At 43.5% G+C, this 20,161-nt stretch overlaps 1 protein-coding gene across 2 annotated transcripts in view; it reads right to left on the reverse strand.

Moving 5' to 3' along the window:
• Positions 1 to 8: 8 nt before the first annotated feature.
• The window catches only part of LOC121167250 (T-lymphocyte activation antigen CD80-like), a 30,438-nt gene continuing 10,285 nt past the window's right edge, over positions 9 to 20,161 (reverse strand). For both annotated transcript variants that reach the window (XM_040996669.1, XM_040996670.1), the window contains exons 3-7: positions 16,981 to 17,298; positions 10,474 to 10,752; positions 6,541 to 6,636; positions 5,674 to 5,789; positions 9 to 1,425 (exon numbers count right to left, since the gene is read on the reverse strand). In XM_040996669.1, the coding sequence (XP_040852603.1) occupies positions 5,689 to 5,789; positions 6,541 to 6,636; positions 10,474 to 10,752; positions 16,981 to 17,298 (794 nt within the window). In that variant the 3' untranslated portion in view covers positions 9 to 1,425; positions 5,674 to 5,688. The remainder of the gene's footprint in view (positions 1,426 to 5,673; positions 5,790 to 6,540; positions 6,637 to 10,473; positions 10,753 to 16,980; positions 17,299 to 20,161) is intronic.

Consider the following 20,161-nt stretch of genomic DNA (forward strand, 5'->3'; position numbering starts at 1 on the left):
TAGAAATAATTTTATTCATGTCACAAACATATTAGTAATAAAGGTAAGGTGTAATTGAAAAACACCTTTATTGAATGTAATAACTTAATATAATTTATTTGATATTACAGTTCCCTCAGTTGATCCTAATTCATGTTTCTGAGGTCTCATTACGTCTAAATGTTCTGTTCTTGTGTCTTTACTGCTAAGTCCTTGTCAGTCTACTCCCTTTATTTCCTTCAGAGATCTAGTTTTGAGAGCACCCGTTGAAAAAGTGTTGCTGTGTTTCTGATGTTATGTAGTAGCATCTGGTCTGTTTTTAGCTACCAAAATTAAACGGTTTCAGCTCAGCCTCAGTTGTGAAACTCCATCATCTCTTGCTATCCGGTTCTACATTTTCAGATAACATGTGATTTCCCCAATTTGAGTTGGGTCCATGGGTGGTATGTTGGGTCATGAAAGGCATTTTCAGAGAAAGAGGAGTCAGGAGTAACAAGTGGTCACCGCAGATGACCACTCCTTTGTCTCTGTTGACGTCAAGCATCCAGAACTAGGAAGGAGGAAAAGCAACTTGCAGGATCTGAGGGAGCACTCAGTACATTTTTATCCCTTCTGTCATTTTCTCTGAAGGTAGCTTACTGCTTAGTACATATGCAGTTAAAAAAAAACACACCTCATTTTGAATGAGAACTTTTTCATAAATATTTTACAAGTTAGCTCAAAACTAGCATAAAGCCATTTAAAGAGAGTATCAGTCCAATATGAACCAGTAGATTGTACGTTTTCAGACTGTTCCTCTCCATCCTGTTACTCAGGTATGAGAGGATATTCATCTTATATGTCCAAGAAAATCCTGTATGGAGAGTCCTACTTGAGCCTGAACTTGGATGGGAAGTGGGAGAACAACAGAGAACACAATGAGGCCAGTGGTACTTCCACTGTCCTCATTTAGAGATAGATATCAAAATGTTTTCCTGAAGGTTGCATTCAACTGTTAAGAAAAAAACCAACATTAAATCTTTCTCTGGTTTTGCATCAGGAAATCAGGCCTGGTTGTGCATGGATTCTGTTAGGAGATGCACTTCACTGACATGTATATATATATGTGTACAAAGCACTCTTTCTGTCCTCAGCTCAAACAGATGAAAGAGCACCAGAACAAGGAGCTCTGACCTTGAGAGTTCCATTCCCCTCCCTGAGTCACAGCATCCTTGTCATTACTGAGACTAAGTATCCTCTAACTTCCCCTTCTGGGTCTAAAGAATCCTTTTGTTTCTTAGTCCCGTGTTCAGGTTCAGGGTCGCCAGAGCTACTTCTGTGCTCACAATATTCCTCTAGACACTTTTCTACAGAGTCTCTGAAGGAAAGCTCCATGAAGGGCAAGGCAGCAGTCCTGGCCATCTGATGAAGTCCTTGGAAGAGGTCAGTTGCAAATGGAGGTGGGACCTGAGGAAACAAATGAATAAAAACTTTTTAAAGTTTTAAACTTTATCTCAGGGTCAAAAGATATTCCCAATGTGGGGTAACTCAGTAGGCATTTATCTTGATAACTAAAGGATATGAAGGGGGAGCTGTATTGGGTAAAAACTTAGAACTGGTCTGGTGATTTTTTACTACATAAAGTATGCATCAGGCAAATAATTGAACACCACCTGATGCCTAGAAGTCTTCTGTGTGTGTGGCCAACAGAGAAGAAAACTGCTCTCCTCAATAAGTTTACAGTCTGGAAAATGATACAGTACATGACCTGTGGAAAACCCAGGGTGTATGTGACGTGCCATACACAAGTCCAGCGGTGCACCTGCTCGAACTGCACAAGAGGGCTACAAGAGACTTGGCATAGAATACTATATTCATGGCTTCATTGTGAAGTTGGAGTAGATGATCAGAGACTTTTAGAGGGGAAATCCTAGATAATTGCACAACTTGAAGATAAACATTTTAACAGCTGTTGTAACAGCTTGAGGAGTGAACAGTAAACTGAAATGAAACAAGGTAGGAAATTGGGGCTGCGCTGGGAAAGACTTAAGAACACACACTGATGAACAGAGCTTGAGCTTGATGTTCAGTTTGAGTTGTTTTTGCTGCTTAAACATACGACTTCAGGCACATCATTCAAACACTGGGAGCCCCAGATTTCCCAGCTACTAAATTTAGATAGAACTTGCTCATAAGAGAATTTTTTTTTCTTTCTAAAGATTTATTGTTTTTTCTTGGAAAGGCAGATATACAGAATCTAAGCCGATTTGAAACTAGGAGTCAGGAGCCTCTTCTGGGTCTCCCACATGGGTACAGCGTCCCCAAGCTTTGGGCCGTCCTCGATTGCTTTCCCAGGCCATAGGCAGGGAGCTGGATGGGAAGTGGGGCTGCCGGGACTAGAACCAGTGCCCATATGGGATCTTGGAGCATGTAAGGACTTTAGTCACTAAGCTACCATGCCAGGCCCAAGAAGAATTATTTTTAATGACTCAGACGAAATACTACTTTTGCAAGACAATAGGCTGTTATATAAAACTCAGGTGTTATTTTTCTTTTTCCTTTTTTTCAGAAAAAAAAAAAAGATTTATTTGAAAGAGAGACACTGAAAGAGCAAGCCTCTGTTCACAGATTGACTTTCATAGGTGGCCCCAACAGCTGGGACTGGGCCAGGCTTAAGCCAGGAGCCTCAGCTGGGTTTCTGACATGAGTGGCAGGAGCCCAAACACTGAGGCATCTTCTACTGCAGGAAGCTGCAAAGGAAGTGGAACAATCGGAATGCAAGCCAGTGCACCTGCAGCGGCTTTACCTGCTACACCATAGCACCATTCCCCTCTTTTTTTTCCCAAAAGATTATTTTTACTGGAAAGGTAGATGAGATTTATGGAGAGAAGGAAAGACAGATCTTCCATCCACTGGCTCATTCCACAAATGGCTGCAACAGCTGAAGCTGAGCTAATCAGGAGCCAGAATCCTTTGGGACTCCCACCTAGGTGCAGGGTCCCAAAGTTGGGACCATCCTCCTGCTCTCCTGGGCCATAAGCAAGGAGCTGAATGGGAAGTGGAGCAGTTGGAACATGGGCCGATATCCACATGAGATCATGGTGCTTGCAAGGTGAGAATTTAGCCATTGCACCAGGTGTCTCCATTTATTTTTTATAAAGATTTATTTTTATTATTTTTTGATTGGAAAGGCAGATATTCTATGATTCACTTGAGCGCAACGGGCCGATACTATGCCGATCCGAAGCCAGGAGCCTAGGGTCCCAAAGCTAGGCCACAGGCAGGGAGCTGGAGGGATTAGAACCGGCGCCCATATGGGATCCCGGGCGGCAAGGTGAGGACCTTTAACCACTTGCGCCACCGCGCCGGGCCCTCCATTTATTTTTTTAAAAGATTTATTTATTTTTATTGGAAAGCTAGATATAGAGAGGAGGAGAGACAGGAAGATCTTCCATCTGATGATTCACTCCCCAAGTGACTGCAATGCCTGGAGCTGAGCTGATCCAAAGCCAGGAGGCAGGAGCTTCTTCCGGGTCTCCCTTGTGTGTGCAGGGTCCCAAGGCTTTGGGCTGTCCTCAACTGCAGTCCCAGGCCACAAACAGGGAGCTGGATGGAAAGCAGGGCTGCCGGGATTAGAACTGGCGCTCACATGGGATCCTGGCATGTTCAAGGTGAGGACTTTAGCTGCTAGGCCACCGTGCTGGGCCCTCCTCCATTTATTTTTAAAGAGAGGTCTATAGACTCTCATTTCTTATGTCTGGGTTACCTTGATCTTATAGTAAATCAAAGTTAAAATATTCCTGGAGGCTGTAACTATCTTCAGTCCTTAGATTGCAACATTCCAATGCTTCACTTCCGGGAGCAGGCTTGGGGACTTGAGAAGAACAGATATCTGAGTTAACAGCATGAGTGCTGCACAAGTACATGCTGTATCCAGAGCCAGAAATAATTAAGTCTAAAGCTTTGGACTCCTTTCACTGGCTTCTATTGTGTTCAAATGAGGCATCTAGAAACAATGCCACTTGAAGAACAATGGACAGAACTGAGGATGTTGGACTAAGGATATCTGCTGGGGTCCGTGTGGTAGGTGTGGATGGCACGAAGGTGTGAAGAGAACAGCTCTCCTGCTTGGCAGGGCCCGGGGGAGCTTCCAGCTGTTTGGCAGGGCCCAGCGGATTTCTCTCTGACCACCCTGACGCTGTTTCACCCCCTGGCTGCATGGACACTCAAGCACCCCACTAAGAATTCTGTAATCTATTGAGGCATTGTTTGCCACTGATGTGAGCTTGAAAGTTAATGTCACTGATAATGTCTTGGTGAGTGGGCCTTTGACAATTTACACACAGGAGCACAATTAAGTCCATGCCATTTCTGGACACCTTATTGTGTACCTACCCATTGCCCTGAAATTGGGCCCAGACATATACCATGTCTTCTGGGAAATGGCTTAATAAGAATTTTACAAAGTAATGGAAGTGATGGGAGTGAGAGCTGAAACTGCTATGGCAATAAATATAGCTATTGTTATCTCAAAGGCTAGCTTGTCTTTGCAATTTTTAGGAGTGTAGGAAATGTAATTGTTTTAGCTGCTTTTATAATTTTTAGCTAGAGGAATTAAGGATGTTTTATTAAAGAAAAATGCTTTTGATTACTGCTTTATTGTTTATTGGGTTGTAGGGGTCTATAGTTGTAGAGCGATTTAACATTTGAAGTTTCTGTTTTAGATTTTTTTTTCCCTTATAACCTATTTTCCCATTAAATGATGGGTAAATTGTAGAAGTAGAAATGTGGTGGGAAAGTACTACTGATTAGCAGGTAATCTCATGTGCCTTGGCCTTGGAGTCCTGGCTGTTGCTCCATGGCTGCTGTTGAAGAATAAATAATGGCTTGCTTTGAAGAATATGAATACAGTATTTTGCAAAAATTATCTTTAGAAGCACCTGTTTAGCCTTGAAGTGCAGACGGAGTGACCAAATGTCTGTACATGCCCCCTTAATTTTGAAAAGAAAAAAAATAGAATAGTTGCTTGTGCAGAAGGGCGCCTGAACAGGGACTTGAACCCTGGACCCTCAGATCCAGGGTTGAGAAGGGTTTTGAGTAAATAAAAAGGACAGCTTTTTCTTGAGCTGTTGTGAGAACGCACCAAGTGTCTGTGTCTTTCTTTATCACCGACTCCACGCACCCTTCCCGAGCTCCGAACTCAGCTGGAGCTGGACTCCGGCAGATATCAGTGAAAAGTTATGATTTTACTATAGGCACTGGTGTCTCTGCCAGGTGTTTGGGAAAATGATGTGACAGAGCCACTCTTCATGACTTTGCCTCTCTAGGATAAGTGTCAGTTAACAGGCCAAGAAACCAATGAGAATGTTACTGTGTTAATACAAACTGCCCCCAATCTGTATCCATTAGGCCCGAGAGAGACACAGGGATGAGAAGGAGCTGGCAGGATACTACCTCAGTGCAAAGCAGTGCTTTACAAATAAGGGAAGGCGTTGAGCTGGCTGATGTGAGGGGAACATTGTAGAAGGCAGAATGACACAGCCAAAGCTAAGGCTGTGTAAGCAAGTTATGTGGGGGAGAAAGGAGAGGAGTGCCGGAGGTTGAGAAGGTGGGGTAGTAGGGAAGACTGAGTTTGGTACTGAGAAGAAAGGCTCAGCATCATGTTCACAGCATCCCGTGTAACCTGCATTTGTAAAGGGGAGCTCAAAGGGTTACCTTCAGCTCTTTGGCTCAGCCTGAGGCTTGTGCAGCTCCTATGTAGATGGGGGACAGCCTTTGTGTTTCCCCGGTTTCCTCATTCTTTCTTGTTCTTTCCCGCCTTGGAACTAGTCCTTGGAGACAAGCACAGACAAAAAGAGTGATTGATGAGTTCCTGTCAAATTGTGCCTGTGTGTTTCAACAATCCTTCAGACTGGCTTAAATCCAGAGCAGTGTTTCTTAACCCAATGAGTGTCCAAACCTCTGCCCCCACCCCTAACACACACACACACACACACACACACACACACACACACACACTATTTGACAATGTTTGGAGACATTTTTGGTGATCACTATTGGGGTCAAGGGTGCTAGTGACGGTACACTCCAGGGAAATTTTTAATTTCCTAAAATACACAGGACAGCACTGCGAAGCAAAAACTTAGCTGGCCCCAAATGTCAATAGGAACAGTGCTGGAGATAGGAAACCATGAACTGGAGCAGTAAGGCTGGTAGTCTGTACTAGAAACATTCCTGAGCCCATCAGAACCCCCGTCCCACCCTAGAATGAGTTGTTCTTTGCCTCAGTGTTCCCAAGCAAATATAAAGGGAAAATGAAGAGCTAAATGAGAAGGTGTCCTGAGAATATTGACTTCTTGTCTTTGTAACACCAGTGCCCAACAGGGAACCAGGCACACAGTAGATACCTAAGAAATGTTTGTCTAGCAAAGGAACTGCACTTGCTGCACAAGTCATGAAGACACTAAGGTTTCCTTAGTGTTGCTACAAATCCGAGAAAAGGCTTAAATCGCAGAGGTGCTGGCGCACACTGATAGGGTTCGGCCTTCTAGGAAGGGAGGAGATGTTCACATGTACACTTACTGTAGATCAGGAAGATGATTACTGCAGCAATGAAAACCATGCTTCCCAGGATAATGGTCCACAGTGGATACTCATGAACGGGCGGCTGTGGCTTCGCTGTGGAGGGCAAAGAAAGAAGTCAGCTGCTTGATTGCCACTCTGCCTCTTGCAAATGCAATTCTCTGCCCAGTCAGCTCCTCCATACACAGCTGCTAGCACTTTTCTTCCATAATTCCTTAGTCAGACACATCCTTCTGGTTAATTTATAGTCAGCTGTCACATATTGAATATGAGAAAGACAATTCAAACTTGTGCATTTACTGAGTTAGGATAGCATAAGAAAGACATTCTAGGGCCCAGCGTGATAGCCTAGTGGCTAAAGTCCTTGCCTTGAACGCGCCAGGATCCCATATGGGCGCTGGTTCCTATCCTGGCTGTTCCAATTCCCATTTAGTCCCCTGCTTGTGGCCTGGGAAAGCAGTTGAGGACGGCCCAAAGCCTTGGGACCCTGCACCACGTAGGAGACGTGGAAGAGGCTCCTGGCTTCAGATTGGCTCAGCTCCAGCCATTGCAGCCATTTGGGGAGTGAATCAGCAGAAGGAAGATCTTCTGTCTCTCCTTCTCTGTATATCTGCCTCTCCAATAAAAATAAATAAATCTTTAAAAAAAGATATTCTAAGGAGATATTTAAAAACTGATCTTGTCTTCATATCTCCTAGCAGATGTTACTATGAATTACTACGAGTGATTGTTTGATGGCATGGCTTAGATGTGCCTTATTTTCCATTGTCTAGCTGTCATGCTTTCTACCTTTCTCTTGGCATGTTCTCTCTTTCTTTCTCTCTCTCTCTCTCTCTCTCTCTCTCTCTCTCTCTCTCCATAGTAGCTGCCAAAAGGTAGAAGGGCCATCTTTCAATCATTTTCAGATATACTTCTAAGACCACCACAGTCTTACAGTTTCTGGAGGGATTTTTTAAAAAAGGCCCTGTGAGAAGAGTGGATGTGGCTCACATTGAGTAGCAGCATCTTGGAAGAGAGCTCAGCAGATCAGCTCTGAGCCACAGTTCCAGTTCCACACACAAAAAGTGTGTGTGTCGGCCGGGGGGCAGGGGGAATGCAGCAAAGGACCTGGTTGGGAGGAAGATGTTAGCTTATGTGGTACTTCCACCATTGCTCCTTATCAGGAGCAGCAGATAAACTAAGCAACAACATCTGGGGAAAGGGAAGGGACAGGAATCGAATGGACCGCCAGCAGCTCCTCCTCCTCTGATTCTCTGCAGTGGCTTACGGATAAGCATGGACATTTACCAGCCTGTGTCTCAGTTGAAACCTGCCCCTCCTGTGACTTCTGTGACACCACAACCTTCCATGCTGCTTGTTGCACTCAAAAATGTTTTTGTTTGTTTCGTTTGGGCTTGCTGTCTCAGTAGGTTCTTCTTGTCCTTTAACTGTCCCCATGGTTCTGTCTGGGGGCCCCATTCTTCTCTCGGTGACTCCACTCCTCCCACATCCAAGGCCTGAATTGCCATGATTTCTACACTTGGACATCCTATTTCTGAGCTCCTGATTTGTAACTCCAATGGCCAACCCAGACGGCTGGATACCAGCACCTCTACTTGATTAACATGAAACGATGTTTTCCAAAACATTCCTGCCACCTGCATTCCTCCATTCCAGTAACTAGTGACGTCAACTATTATCCGAATAACAGTGAGGTTTGTGATCAGTACATTTCATGTTTCTATTCTATATTCCGAAAAATCTCCATAATTGATGCCTCTTTTCCAAATATCTTGCAACAACTATCTGCATTCAGACTTTTCAGATTTCCCATCTCTAACCCTCAAACCAGCCTCTTCAGCTCAGATGTGATAGGATCTGATACTGCTACCACATTCTAAATGCCATCTGCATTATAGTGCGTCCACCGCTTAAAGAGGAAGAAAAGTGTTGTGGGTTTTTTTTCCTTCTTTTTAAATTCTGAAGCATCAGATTGAATGGAGGCAAGTGATTACACGGCTGGCTTTGACACATCAGAACAACAGATAACACAGATGCCCTTCCTGTGGTCCTTTAGTCTAGAAGGATCACCAGCTCTGACTCACACCTACCTTGCTTTGTGAGGCTACCCCACACCCATTCATAAGCTTCATTCAGCCTAGGGAGGGGATGAGTGCGTGTGAGGGAAAGGAGGCAGATCCAGTAGCAGCAAATCAGCCCTGTCCTGATGCCTATTGGAAGTGGGGTATCACACCACCAAATCCAAGATGCAAAGAGTGTGAGGACACCTGCACACAGTTCCTCAGACATCATGAGGGGCACTCTCTGGTCTATTTCCTTTCACTTTATCACACTTTGATCAGGCCCACACTAAAAGAATCACACATCCAATCTCTGTAACTAAATTGGGTGTTTCTTGCTTTTTTTTTTCCAGGTTGTATATTTACATAAAACAGCTTTACTCACAGCCTTGTAACGTTTGCAGCTACGGTTACACACCCCACGTGTGTGCGTTTGTGCATGCAGGCCTTGACCACACTGGTGCTCTATGGGCGTATGACTCGTACTCTAAATGGGGTCTGTCATCCATTGAATGAGATCTGATTATTTGTATTCTACAGTTCTCCGACCACAAAAAACCTATATATTGCCAAACAGCACACACTAGCTTACCACTGGTTTTGGTAAGTACCCCAGGTTGGAACACATCCATGTCCTTCTTATGTCTTGTCTATGCCTCCTTTGTTGCAGCAGAAACTGACTGCAAAGTCTAAAATATTTACTATCTGACTTTTTTCAGAAAAATTTTACCAGCTCTTCTCCTAGAGTCCCATTTATTCATATTCCAATTATCAAGAAGGTCTAAAGTAAAATACGATCAAGCAAGGATTGCTGATTTCTCTCTTATTACATGCTACTTTTAGTCAGAATAAGCTAAAATTGATTTACTAAAGATATATCTATAAAGCAGAAATAAACTCTGCATTAATAAATCGTCTTTACTACATGACAGAAACCCCATTTTCCTATATATTTTAGAATGCATAAAAGATGATTGAGAGAGATGAGTTTGAAGTAGCTACTAACTCATGTCAAAATTTGGTTTACATTTGAACTCATTTTCTCATTTTATCTCATCACCTTTTGAGGGAAATTGTAAAAGAAACCTCCTTCAGACTGAAAGACTGGAAGTAAATCATACATTAGAATTAACCTATCTCCTTAAGGCCCCGGGCTAGCAGATGCAGGCGGATGTTTCTTCCTAAGCAGTCACAAAGCCTGTCTTGGGAGTAGGGCCAAGGGTTTTGTATAATTGGCCATACATATTAGACATCTGTTTCAAGCATCTGAGTTCTTTTGCAATAATACATGAGTTTGTTGTGTATTTGCTTATAGAAACCCACTGTTCTCATGTTTTTCAGATGATCTCCCCTTTAGAGAAAAGGCAATTCTGCAACTTTGCTCCCTGTAACATAAAGTATTTGCTCAAAAATGACCTCTTTTTCAGGCCTGGTCCTCAAGGAGCTTGTGTTCACCTTCCTTACCAGGCTTGGCTCTGAATGAGCTGGTATTTTTTAAATGAGCCGTGCCTACCTACAAAAGGCAATGATTGGACACTTTGGAAGGTGGCAGTCGGTTCCCCTAAGTGAAAGTGCAAGAGTCCCGAGGGCAAATATAAAGCAGGACACATTGTAGACAATTCCACTGTAACTTCCCACTGTGGTTACCTGAGAGTTAGCAGTTATAGGATTCTGAATGTTAGGATCTTCCCTAAAAGAAAATAAAATTAGTCTAGTAATATTATCATTCCTTTATAAGTCACAATATCCAGCTTCATTTGCATATCTAAAATACTATCAAAGTCAAGATGCCTGATTCTTAAATTAGAGCTGGCTGGGTTATTTTCTTCTCAAATTGAATGCAACAGAACCTCCCCAGGTTGAGGCTGCTTACGTTTGTGCCATGTGAAGGTCTGGGACACCCTGGAGTCTCCGTACTTGATGAGACACATGATGCTGTGGTTTTTCGTTACATTGAATTCCAGTTCACTGCTAATCGAGTAGAGAGCAGTGTCCAAATCTTGGGAAACAGTGGTGTTGACAGCGCTTAATTCTCCATCTTCCCACCAGGAGAGGTGAGGCTCTGGAAAGCCTCCAGAGGCCGAGCATCTTAACCTTTTGATGTCAGGGACTGGATCTCCAACGTCAACTATGCTAGGACTGGAAAAGTCAGCTAAAGAAAGAATAAGGATGCTGTTATATGCCATGTGTGAGCATATTTTTTAAACAGATTGTTCAGCTTTTATGAGAATCATAAAATGGGATATATGCAACTTCCCATCAATCATTAATAATTATGTGTAATCCTTGTAGTAACTTTAGTTTGAATTGCTTTTTTCAATTCTCCATCACTTCAAAAAGATTTATTTATTTGAAAAGCAGAATCACACAGAGAGAGAATGCTTCAATTTGCTGGTTCACTCCCCACATGGCTGCAGCAGCCGGGTCTGGGTCAGCCTGAAACCAGGAGCCAAGGAATTTTATCCAGGTCTTCCACAGGGGTGTAGAAGCCCAACTAGTTAAGCCATCTTCATTGCTTTTCCAGGCACATTAGCAGGAAACTTGATTGGAAGTGGAGCAGCCAGGACTTAAATGAGCACCCATGGCATAACCCACCATGCCACAACACTAGCCCCCTCTGCCACTTTGATGGTGATAAGAGGGAATTTTTAGAAAAGGGAGAAATAGGTTTAAGGAAGTGAATGTTGACAGGCAAGAGAAATATAACAAACTGTTTACTGGGCTTACGTTTGTTAGCTTTGGGCTTGTGTCTATTAGATCTGGATATTATTTTATTTTGTCTTTCTAACATTCATGGAAGGTAGGTTGTAGACCAAAAAGAAAAAAGGCCAATATATTAGTAATTTTATATAATTTAACTCAATATAATATTCATCTTTTTTTAAAAAAAGGATTTATTTATTTGTTTGAAGGGCAAAGTGATAGGGTGAGGCAGAGAGAGGGAAAACTTGTCCTTTCTGGTTACTCCCCAAGTGTTTGCAATAGCTAGTGCTGGGACAGACTGAAGCCAGGACCCAGGAACATGATTGTTGTCTAAGTGTGTGGTCAGGAACCAAGTCCTTGGCCCTCACCTGCTGCTCCCTGGACATGTTAGTGAGGAGCTGGATTAGAGTAGCTGCAGCTCCAATGTGCACTCCAACATGGGGTGAAGGCATCCGAGCTGCTGCTGAACCCTCTGGGCCCCGATATCCACCCACAGTTTTCATGTTAGGAATAATCCAGCTGAGGGTTAGTGAAAGAACAACTGCTCCATGGCAGAGCGTGCGTCTGAAGTCCAGCTCTCCTAGGTCCAGAGCTGTGTGTCATGCTCTGGCTTTTGTTCCCTTCCTTCCTTCCTTCCGTCCTTCCTGGTACACAGTTCTTGTGGGGACTTGGGAAGTGAACCAGAGAATGGAAAATCTCTCTCTTTCTTACCCTCTTCTCTCTTTCTCCCCATCTCTCCTTTGCACCTTTCAAAGGGAGCGAAAACAGATGCCAAAATTGTGGCCACTGGTTCATGTCCTGGCGACCCCAGTTTCCATCCAGCTCTCTGCTTATGACCTGGGAAAGTAGTCAAGGTGAGGACAGCCCGAAGCCTTGGGACTTTGCATCTACGTGGGAGACCTGGAAGAAGATTCTGATTCCTGGCTTCAGATTGGCTCATTTTCAGCCATTGTGGCTGCGTGGGTAGTGAATCAACGGATGGAAGATCCTCCTATATGGGATCTCAGGCATGCAAGGTGAGGACTTTAGCAATTAGGCTACCATGCAGGGCCACCATTATTATTTCTTACTCATTAATTTATCCTTAAAATTAAATTATTACCCTTGAACTTAACATTGAAAACACTCCCTTTTGGGACTGACACCATGGCCCAACAGACCAATCCTCTGCCCTCAAGAGCTGGCATTCCAAATGGGCACCTGTTCATGTCCTGAATGTTCTGCTTCCCATCCAGCCCCCTGCTTGTGGCCTGGGAAAGCAGTCGAGGATGGCCCAAAGCCTTGGGACCCTGCAACCATGTGGGAGACCCAGAAGAAGCTCCTGGCTTTGGATCAGGTCAGCTCAGCTCTAGCTCATGAGGCCACGTGGGGAGTGAACCAGCAAACGGCCGATCTTTCTTTCTCTCCTTCTCTTTGTAAATCTGCTTTTCTGATTTTTTTAAAAAAAAAAAAACCTTTAGAAAGAAAAGGAAATTATTACTCATTTCAGCTCTGTACTGTGTAATAAACTATGGGAATGCATTAATATCAGGGCTGCATTACAAATTATGCTTTCCAGATCTGCATGGTCTTAGACAAGCCTCAGTTTTGTCTCCTATCCCTTTTGTGTGTGACTTGCTCAGGGTTGCTGCTTCTATGGCCTTGCAACACCATAAGCCATCAAAGAATGACTTCTGCATCTCACTTTGAGTCAGTTAGCTCTAGTTTTCACCAAACTTAGTGGGGAGGGGTTGAGCATCTGATGAGAAAAGGAAGAGAGAAAAGTTTTTTTTAAAAAAGTAAAAGCACCTTTAATCTAACCTGTTAACTAGTATAGCAAGTTTTCAAATAGTCTGTTAACAGAGGTTTTCATATGAGGATACTGCAAAAAGTTTATATAAAATGGAATGGAAAGTTGATTTTGGTGCAAAGACAATTTAAAGTTCACACGTAGTTTATTCATAGCACTTATTTTCCATAAACTTTTTGAAGACTGCTTGCATGTTTCTATGCTGATATTTTATTATAATTTTATAACTTCAATTTAAAAGTTCATTTATTTCTTTTGAAAGGCAGAGAGAAACAACACTCTTCTGGCTCATTCCCCAAATGCCCCCAACACCAGGCTGAGGCCAGGATCCTGCTACCTCATGTGTGTGTGGGGGGGGATGCATTGATTCAAACCAGAGCCTGCTGCCTTCCATGATACACATTAGCAGGCAACTGGGACCGGGAGCAGAATCAGGGGCTTAAATGCTGGCTGTGTGGGATGTGGGCATCTTAACCATGACACCTAAATGCCAGCTCTACAATGTTAACAAAAGTAGTGTCATCAACTTTTACTGGTTTTCCTGAGAATTCCTTATTTTAGCACCAGAAACTTTGTGTCTCAAAGAAACCCCTCAGTCCCAACAAGAGAGAGTGGGTTATTGCTGTGATTCAAGGATGTTTCATTCCCCCCGGCACTCCTACTGAAGTTTAACCCTGCTTTACAGTTTTTAGAGATGGAAAATTTAGGGGTAAAGGGCTCCGCCTCATAAATGAATTAAGCCTTGTTAAGGAGAGGAAAGTGACATCAAGTTCTTATGCCATCTGCCCACACCCTCTCACCCCTGGGCTTCCATATTTGCTGTGCCTCTGTGGTAACCAGTGTTACGGTAACTGACAGGTCCACTTGCCTGGCTAGCTGCCCACAAATCTGTTATTTGATGATTTGGTTTGGCATCACTTTTGTATGTAAGCCTATAGAAGCAATGCAGGGCATGGCTAGATGCGGCTGCTTGTGAATATGATGTGTGTACATGCCTCTGTGTGTGTGTGTGTGTGTCCAACTGCCACTACAGACACAAAGTAGACATTTCCTGTGGTTTCACTGCCATTGGGGCAAGTGACTGTTCCTGGTACATTTCTCACTGCTACAGTGAGTAAAGGAGATAGAAACCCACAAACAACTCCACATTGTCCTCCAACCTGTCAAAATCCGCATCTGCTTATGCTGGGCCCCAAACCCTGAATAAATATCCACTCATGCAACTCACGGGTCAATGAGTTCTGTCAAGAGGAGATTGGCCATGGAAGTCAGTATGGCTCAGTTGCCCTCTTGCCGTGTGATGCCTTGTGGCACCCTGGGCTCTGCCAATAAGAAGACCATTACCAGATGTGGACCTTTGAGTATGGGCTAGAACCATGAGTCAAAATAAATCTGTTTTCCTTATAACTTAGCCAGTCTGTGATGTCATGTTATTAGCAATGAAAACTGGAGTAAGACAGTCATTCTGACCAATTCTACCTTGACTCCTGGCTTCTGAAACTGTGGGCCTGGGGATTGTTAGCAGCTCAGACTCTCAGACCCAACTCCACACCTACTGCAGCTGAACCGGCCGAACCCAGGGGAATCCTTGCACCTTATTGTGGGAGATGGGGCTTAACTGACTTACCTGGAAAATTCAGCCCAATTCTGGGTAAAATTAGGCAGATGAGTTCTTCCTTTTAATCTCTGATTCCCCCTGCGGACCCTGCACAGCTTCTGTGTTCCCTTAGCTCTCTTTGATTTCCTGTGTGTTCTGCTAAGGTCACCTTGGAATGTTCCATCTTTTGTGTTTTGAGTTTTCTTCTCTTTGTATGAAGACCTTCCACTTCTCTGTCTAGGTATTGTGTTTGGGGACTGTGCACTTTCTGTAAGTAGTTAATATGGGCTAACATATGCTGCGGTGCCTCCCGCTCCTCCCACACAATACATCTTCATTTTTAAAAAGCCTCTTATGACAGGAAGATGCTGACACTAACAGGAATGGCCATGAGAAGGATTTTAGAAATCAGTATAGGTAAACATTTTACAAGGGGTGGGCCTCCTAGTACCTCTCAAATCACAGCCATACAATCATCAGCCCTACCCATGAGTTGGGAATATAGAGTGAGATTTTCAGGAAGTTTCTTGTAACTTTAGCCTATCTCCATAAGCTGTGAGCTGCAGGTTCCAGGGAAAGATTCATAGCTAAGGCTCAAGGAACAGTGAAGGATTCCCTAAGGCTTTGCTGAGGTTATTATCTATTATCAAGGCTGACCATGACATTTGATTAAGTAGGAGGTTTGTTTTTCACTGAAGTCTCAAGTGCTCAGGAAGAAGAAATGTTTGCATTTCAAGTGCTAGGGACTGGCCCAGAGCTGTGCTTTCTCAGCCAAGGTTTAGGCTCTGTCGGTGGGCGTCCCACTGCTCCGTGTGACCCAGGAGAGGCTCCTCCCTGCCCAGAGTGAGTGCTTGCCCTCACAGAAGATGTATAAACAGGGCTTTGACTTAGCACCTTGTCTTCTTTCCAATGGCAGTCATAAATTATGCATCCCATTTTCTGACACCTAACTTTGCAGGAGTGCAACTTTTAGAGGAAAGTTGCAAGTATGCAAAAAGGAAATGATATTGTGAAAAAGAATAGTGAAATGACCATAATAATAGACATTTAAATACTACTGAAAAATATTTATGCCTGCATTACTCTTTTACCATTGCAACATACTTTCATGGGTATATATGCATATTGTGAAGTGTAGTTCACAATGCAGACACATGAAACAAAAAGTCCTCTTGTGAATCAGAAGACACTTGGGGATCTTGCAATGTCCCAGGAGGATTGTCAAAAGCTTGTGTTTTCAAAGCATTTGAATAAGTATATCTAGGACACCTTCAGAAATCAGAGTATTTTGTAAAATTAGAGAATTGACCCTAAGAAATGAAATGACATACATCCCACTTTGGTAATATTTCCACCTAAATCAATACACATTTGTCAGTCTTGTAAAATCTGAAACACAAAGAGTAATAGATGCTGGCAAGGAAATGGAAAGGGGAGCACTTATACATTGTTGCTAGGAATGTAAATTGGTGCACCAACGTATAGAAAACTAGAAGTAGCATTTCCCTAGGAGCCAGCAATCGCACTACTGGGTAGACACAAGGAAGACATGAGCATGTTGTAATAAAAAAGATACCTATGCCACGTTGTTTACTGCAGCACTGTTCATGATCACCACGATCTGGAATCACCCAAAGTGTCCACCATCAGATGAACGGATGCAGGAAATGTGGCATATGTATGTAATGAAATACTCTTCAGCTATAAAAAAAATGAAAACCTACCATCTGCAGCAAAATGGATGCAACTGGAGGACATCATGTTGAATGAAACAAGCTGGAAGCAGAAAGGCAGTTGCTTTGTATTCTTTATATGGGTGAATTAACATTTAAAAAAGAAAAGAAAAAAATGCCTGTGTGTATCATTATTGCTACAAATTAAGTTTTGTGAAACTTTCTTTTATACCTTTGTTAAGCCAGTGGTTAAGAATGGACTGTGATTGCTTTAACATTGACTGTCTGTGGATGACATGGTCGTCTTCTCATTCAATTGTTGTCTATAGCGATGGTCTCTATTCCCTCTAAACTAGGATTATTTTACTTTTTGCTTGTTAAATTTCTTATTTGGTGAAGTTTTGAGCCTTTCTACTATAATGTAAATTTAAAATGTTATCTCAAAAACTAAAAAAGAAAGAAAGGGTGGGAGGGAATATCATAATAGTCTTAGAATTATAGCTATGAATTATATTAAAGCTGTTAAAAGCTAAAAATTAACATGAAAAAATTTTGTTTTCTAGTCAAGCCTGAAAAAAAAATCTGTCAGTCTAGGTTAAATCACAAATTGTCACCTACCTCTGATCAGTAGCGTCACTGAAGTCAGGTGTACCACTTCAAAAACCCCATTCTCACTCTTCTGAACAACACAGGTGTAGGTGCCCTTGTCCGACAGGCGTAGTGCTAGGATCATGAGGGACAGGTTGTTGATGATGTCGGGGAAGGTCCGGTTCTTGTACTCAGGCCACACTGTTACTTGCTCAGAGATGATGCTCAGTACCATCTGTTGGTCCTTTTGCCAGTAAATCCTCATATTCACCAGTTCACTAACAGAAATGTTATAATCACAGGATAGTGCTGCCATCTCTTTCACTGACTTGGTCACTTGGCTAATACCTAAGAAGAGGGAAACAGAACTGGATTATTTATTTATTAAATATGAAACCCTTCACAAGCAGGAACCCAGTGTTGGCACCAACATAATTTTGAGTGCTTGGTTTTGTTTGTTAAGATTTCCTTTATATTTATTTGAAAAGCAGAGTTAGAGAGGGATAGAGAAAGAGAGAAAGAGAGTCTTCCATCTGCTGGCTCACTCCCTGTATGGTTGCAATGACTGGGGTAGTGTGATGACTGAAGCCAGGAACTTCTTCCAGGTGACCCATTTTTTTATAGAAGGGGCCTGAGCATTTGGACCACCTTTCACTACTTTTCCAATCTGTTTGCATAGAGCTGGATTGGAAGTGGAGCAGTCAGTTCTCAAGGCATCTCAGGCAACAGCTTTACTCACACAATGGAGCTTCATTTGTGAGTTTGCGTTTGAGAACTGTCCTGCTCTCTGCACTTGACAAGTAACTTCAATATCAATACCAGTGGCACTCTTGTAGAGTGCCAAGAACTTGAATCACATGACACACTCAGTCCCAGCAAGGAAGGCCGGGCTCAGCCTTTTGTGATCGGTTCTCACTGTCAGCAATGTCCTTCTCCCCTTCCCCCTACCCCCACGCCCCATTGCAGATGCAGTGTCATATTTAGCACATTTCTGGACTTCTGTAGTTGCTTCTGGTGTGTGTAATGGACTGGCACAAGATGCTGCAGCGCCTTCTGGCTTAAGTCCCAGTAGGCTGTGCTACACCTGGTGGAGGAATGGCAGGTTGGGTCAGCCTCCTTCAGGCTGGAGTTGCAGTGCTGTAGAGAGCAGGTTCACTGGTCCTGAAGTAATCAACTGTACTGAGCTGTGGGACTACCAGCCGAAACACATGGGAAACCAAGTCGCACACTCGCCAGCTCTCTAGAGTTTGTAATGAGAAGCTCATGGGGAAATGGGGAGGTGGAGGAGAGCAGTGGTGTGTCTCTCTCCCAGGGAAAAAAAGTTCAGGATTCACTAATTCTGTCACCGTGGCAACCTTTCAGGGCAGAACTACCTCAAATCACCAATCCAACAGACTTGTATTTATTTTAAAAATACTCTTTTTGGCCAAAGGAGCATTCCTTTTGGGGATAACTAGCACCCCATTTATTTTATTTACTTGAAAGAGAGAGAAAGAACGAAATCTTGCATCCACTGGTTCAGTCCCCCAAATTGCCACGACTGTCGAGCTTGGGCCAGGATGAAGTTAGGAGCCTAGAGGGCTGTTTGGATCTCCCATATGGATGCAGGGACCAAAGCACAGGGGCATCTGCTGCTGCTGCTTGCCCAGGTGCATTAGCAGGGACCTGGACTGCAAGTGCAATAGCTCATTGAGGACAGCAGTGTCAAAGGCAGCAGCTTCCTGTCAGTGTGCCTCTTTGGAGGCAGCCGGTAATGGCTCAATAATAGGGTCCTTGTCACCTAAGAGCTAGCCAAGACCGAGGCTCTTGGTTTCAGCCTGGCCCAGCCCCCGCAATTGCAGGAAGGAGCCACCAGTTGAGAGTTCGTTCACACTCTCTAAAATTAAGTAGACTTTTAAAATAAATCAAACACAAAACTGCTTTTAACCATGGCAGAGTTAAAGGAGAGATTTTGTACAGATTAAATGAGCTAAACACATTGCCCCATGTGACTCTGCTAATCCAGGTGCAGGAATAAAGTCTTCCTCTTTTATCTGATTCATCCTCTTCTTGCTTGACTTAGAATTTGAGCTTCTCAAGACTGGAGAAGAGTTCAAGGGTAACCACAAGGGTCCTCTGCCAATAGCTCTGCCCACTGGGCCCTGGACATGTTGATGTGGAAAAAACATGGGTTTTGTGGTGTTCAGTAACCTTCCCCCAGTTGCTGTGTGACCCTAGGCAGTTTGCTTAATTTCTGTGAACCCCACTCATCTGATCCGTTATTATGAGAAGTAAAGGATGTGAGTTATGGCAACCATACAATTTATTGCCAAGGCCCTCATCAAATATAAATTCTCTTTATCTCTGAGGGAGGGGAAATTTACTAACTTCTTAGGCTGTTTATTTCGTCTGTGGTTGGTTTGCCTTAGGAAACTTTGCTTTGAGTTGAAGTCTGTTTCCGTCTAGCTGCTCTCAGCCCTGTAAAACATTTCTTGTTCTTATTGCACAACAAGACCAATGGCAATCTGGGGATAGTGTGTCCTCTCTCTCATAACCCTCCTGTGGCTTCTTCCACCTGTACCCCTGTCCCTTATATGCTTATAGCCTGCACACCACACTGTGGTTGGTATACATTCCTGCGAGAGAACCAAGGCCACCAGCTATAACACCATAGTCCTCTACTGGGTGCTGAGCTTAGAGGAGAGGCTGACCTAAGTCTTGTGTGCACACAGATTAAAGTGCAAGGTAAAGCTTTAGCAGTCACCCTCCACCAATTAATTACAAGAACAACAAATAAATTACCATTTTTTTTTCCCTTCCCAGACATACCACGTAGTCCAACCCAACATCTCGCCAAATGAGGAAGCCCTTCCAGGGATGTTGCATACAAAGAATTTTCTGGAATCTTCACTCTCCCTACATCTCCATAGGATGGTCAACTTTGCCCTTCAGAAATATGGGGAAGCATTTGCTTGTGTCACTGTTGTAGATAGTCAGATACCAAGGACCAATGGTGGGATCCCACAGTGAGGGCAGAGCCCATGGATCCCATGAAAAGGCTGACTTTAACAAACGTAGATATAAGTGCCAACCTGGGTAACCCAGGGCAACCAGCCCAGGGTATGTGGAGGTCACAGATAGGGAAATGGAGGCCTTGAAGGGGCTACTCTAGTCATTTGATTCATGGGCCTGTTTCAGAGATGTGAAGCTAAGCCAAGGAAGGAAACTACTC

Source organism: Ochotona curzoniae, unplaced genomic scaffold (assembly GCF_017591425.1).
Source record: "Ochotona curzoniae isolate NIBS_2020 unplaced genomic scaffold, NIBS_Ocur_1.0 patch354, whole genome shotgun sequence".
NCBI classification, from domain to species: Eukaryota; Metazoa; Chordata; class Mammalia; order Lagomorpha; family Ochotonidae; genus Ochotona; species Ochotona curzoniae.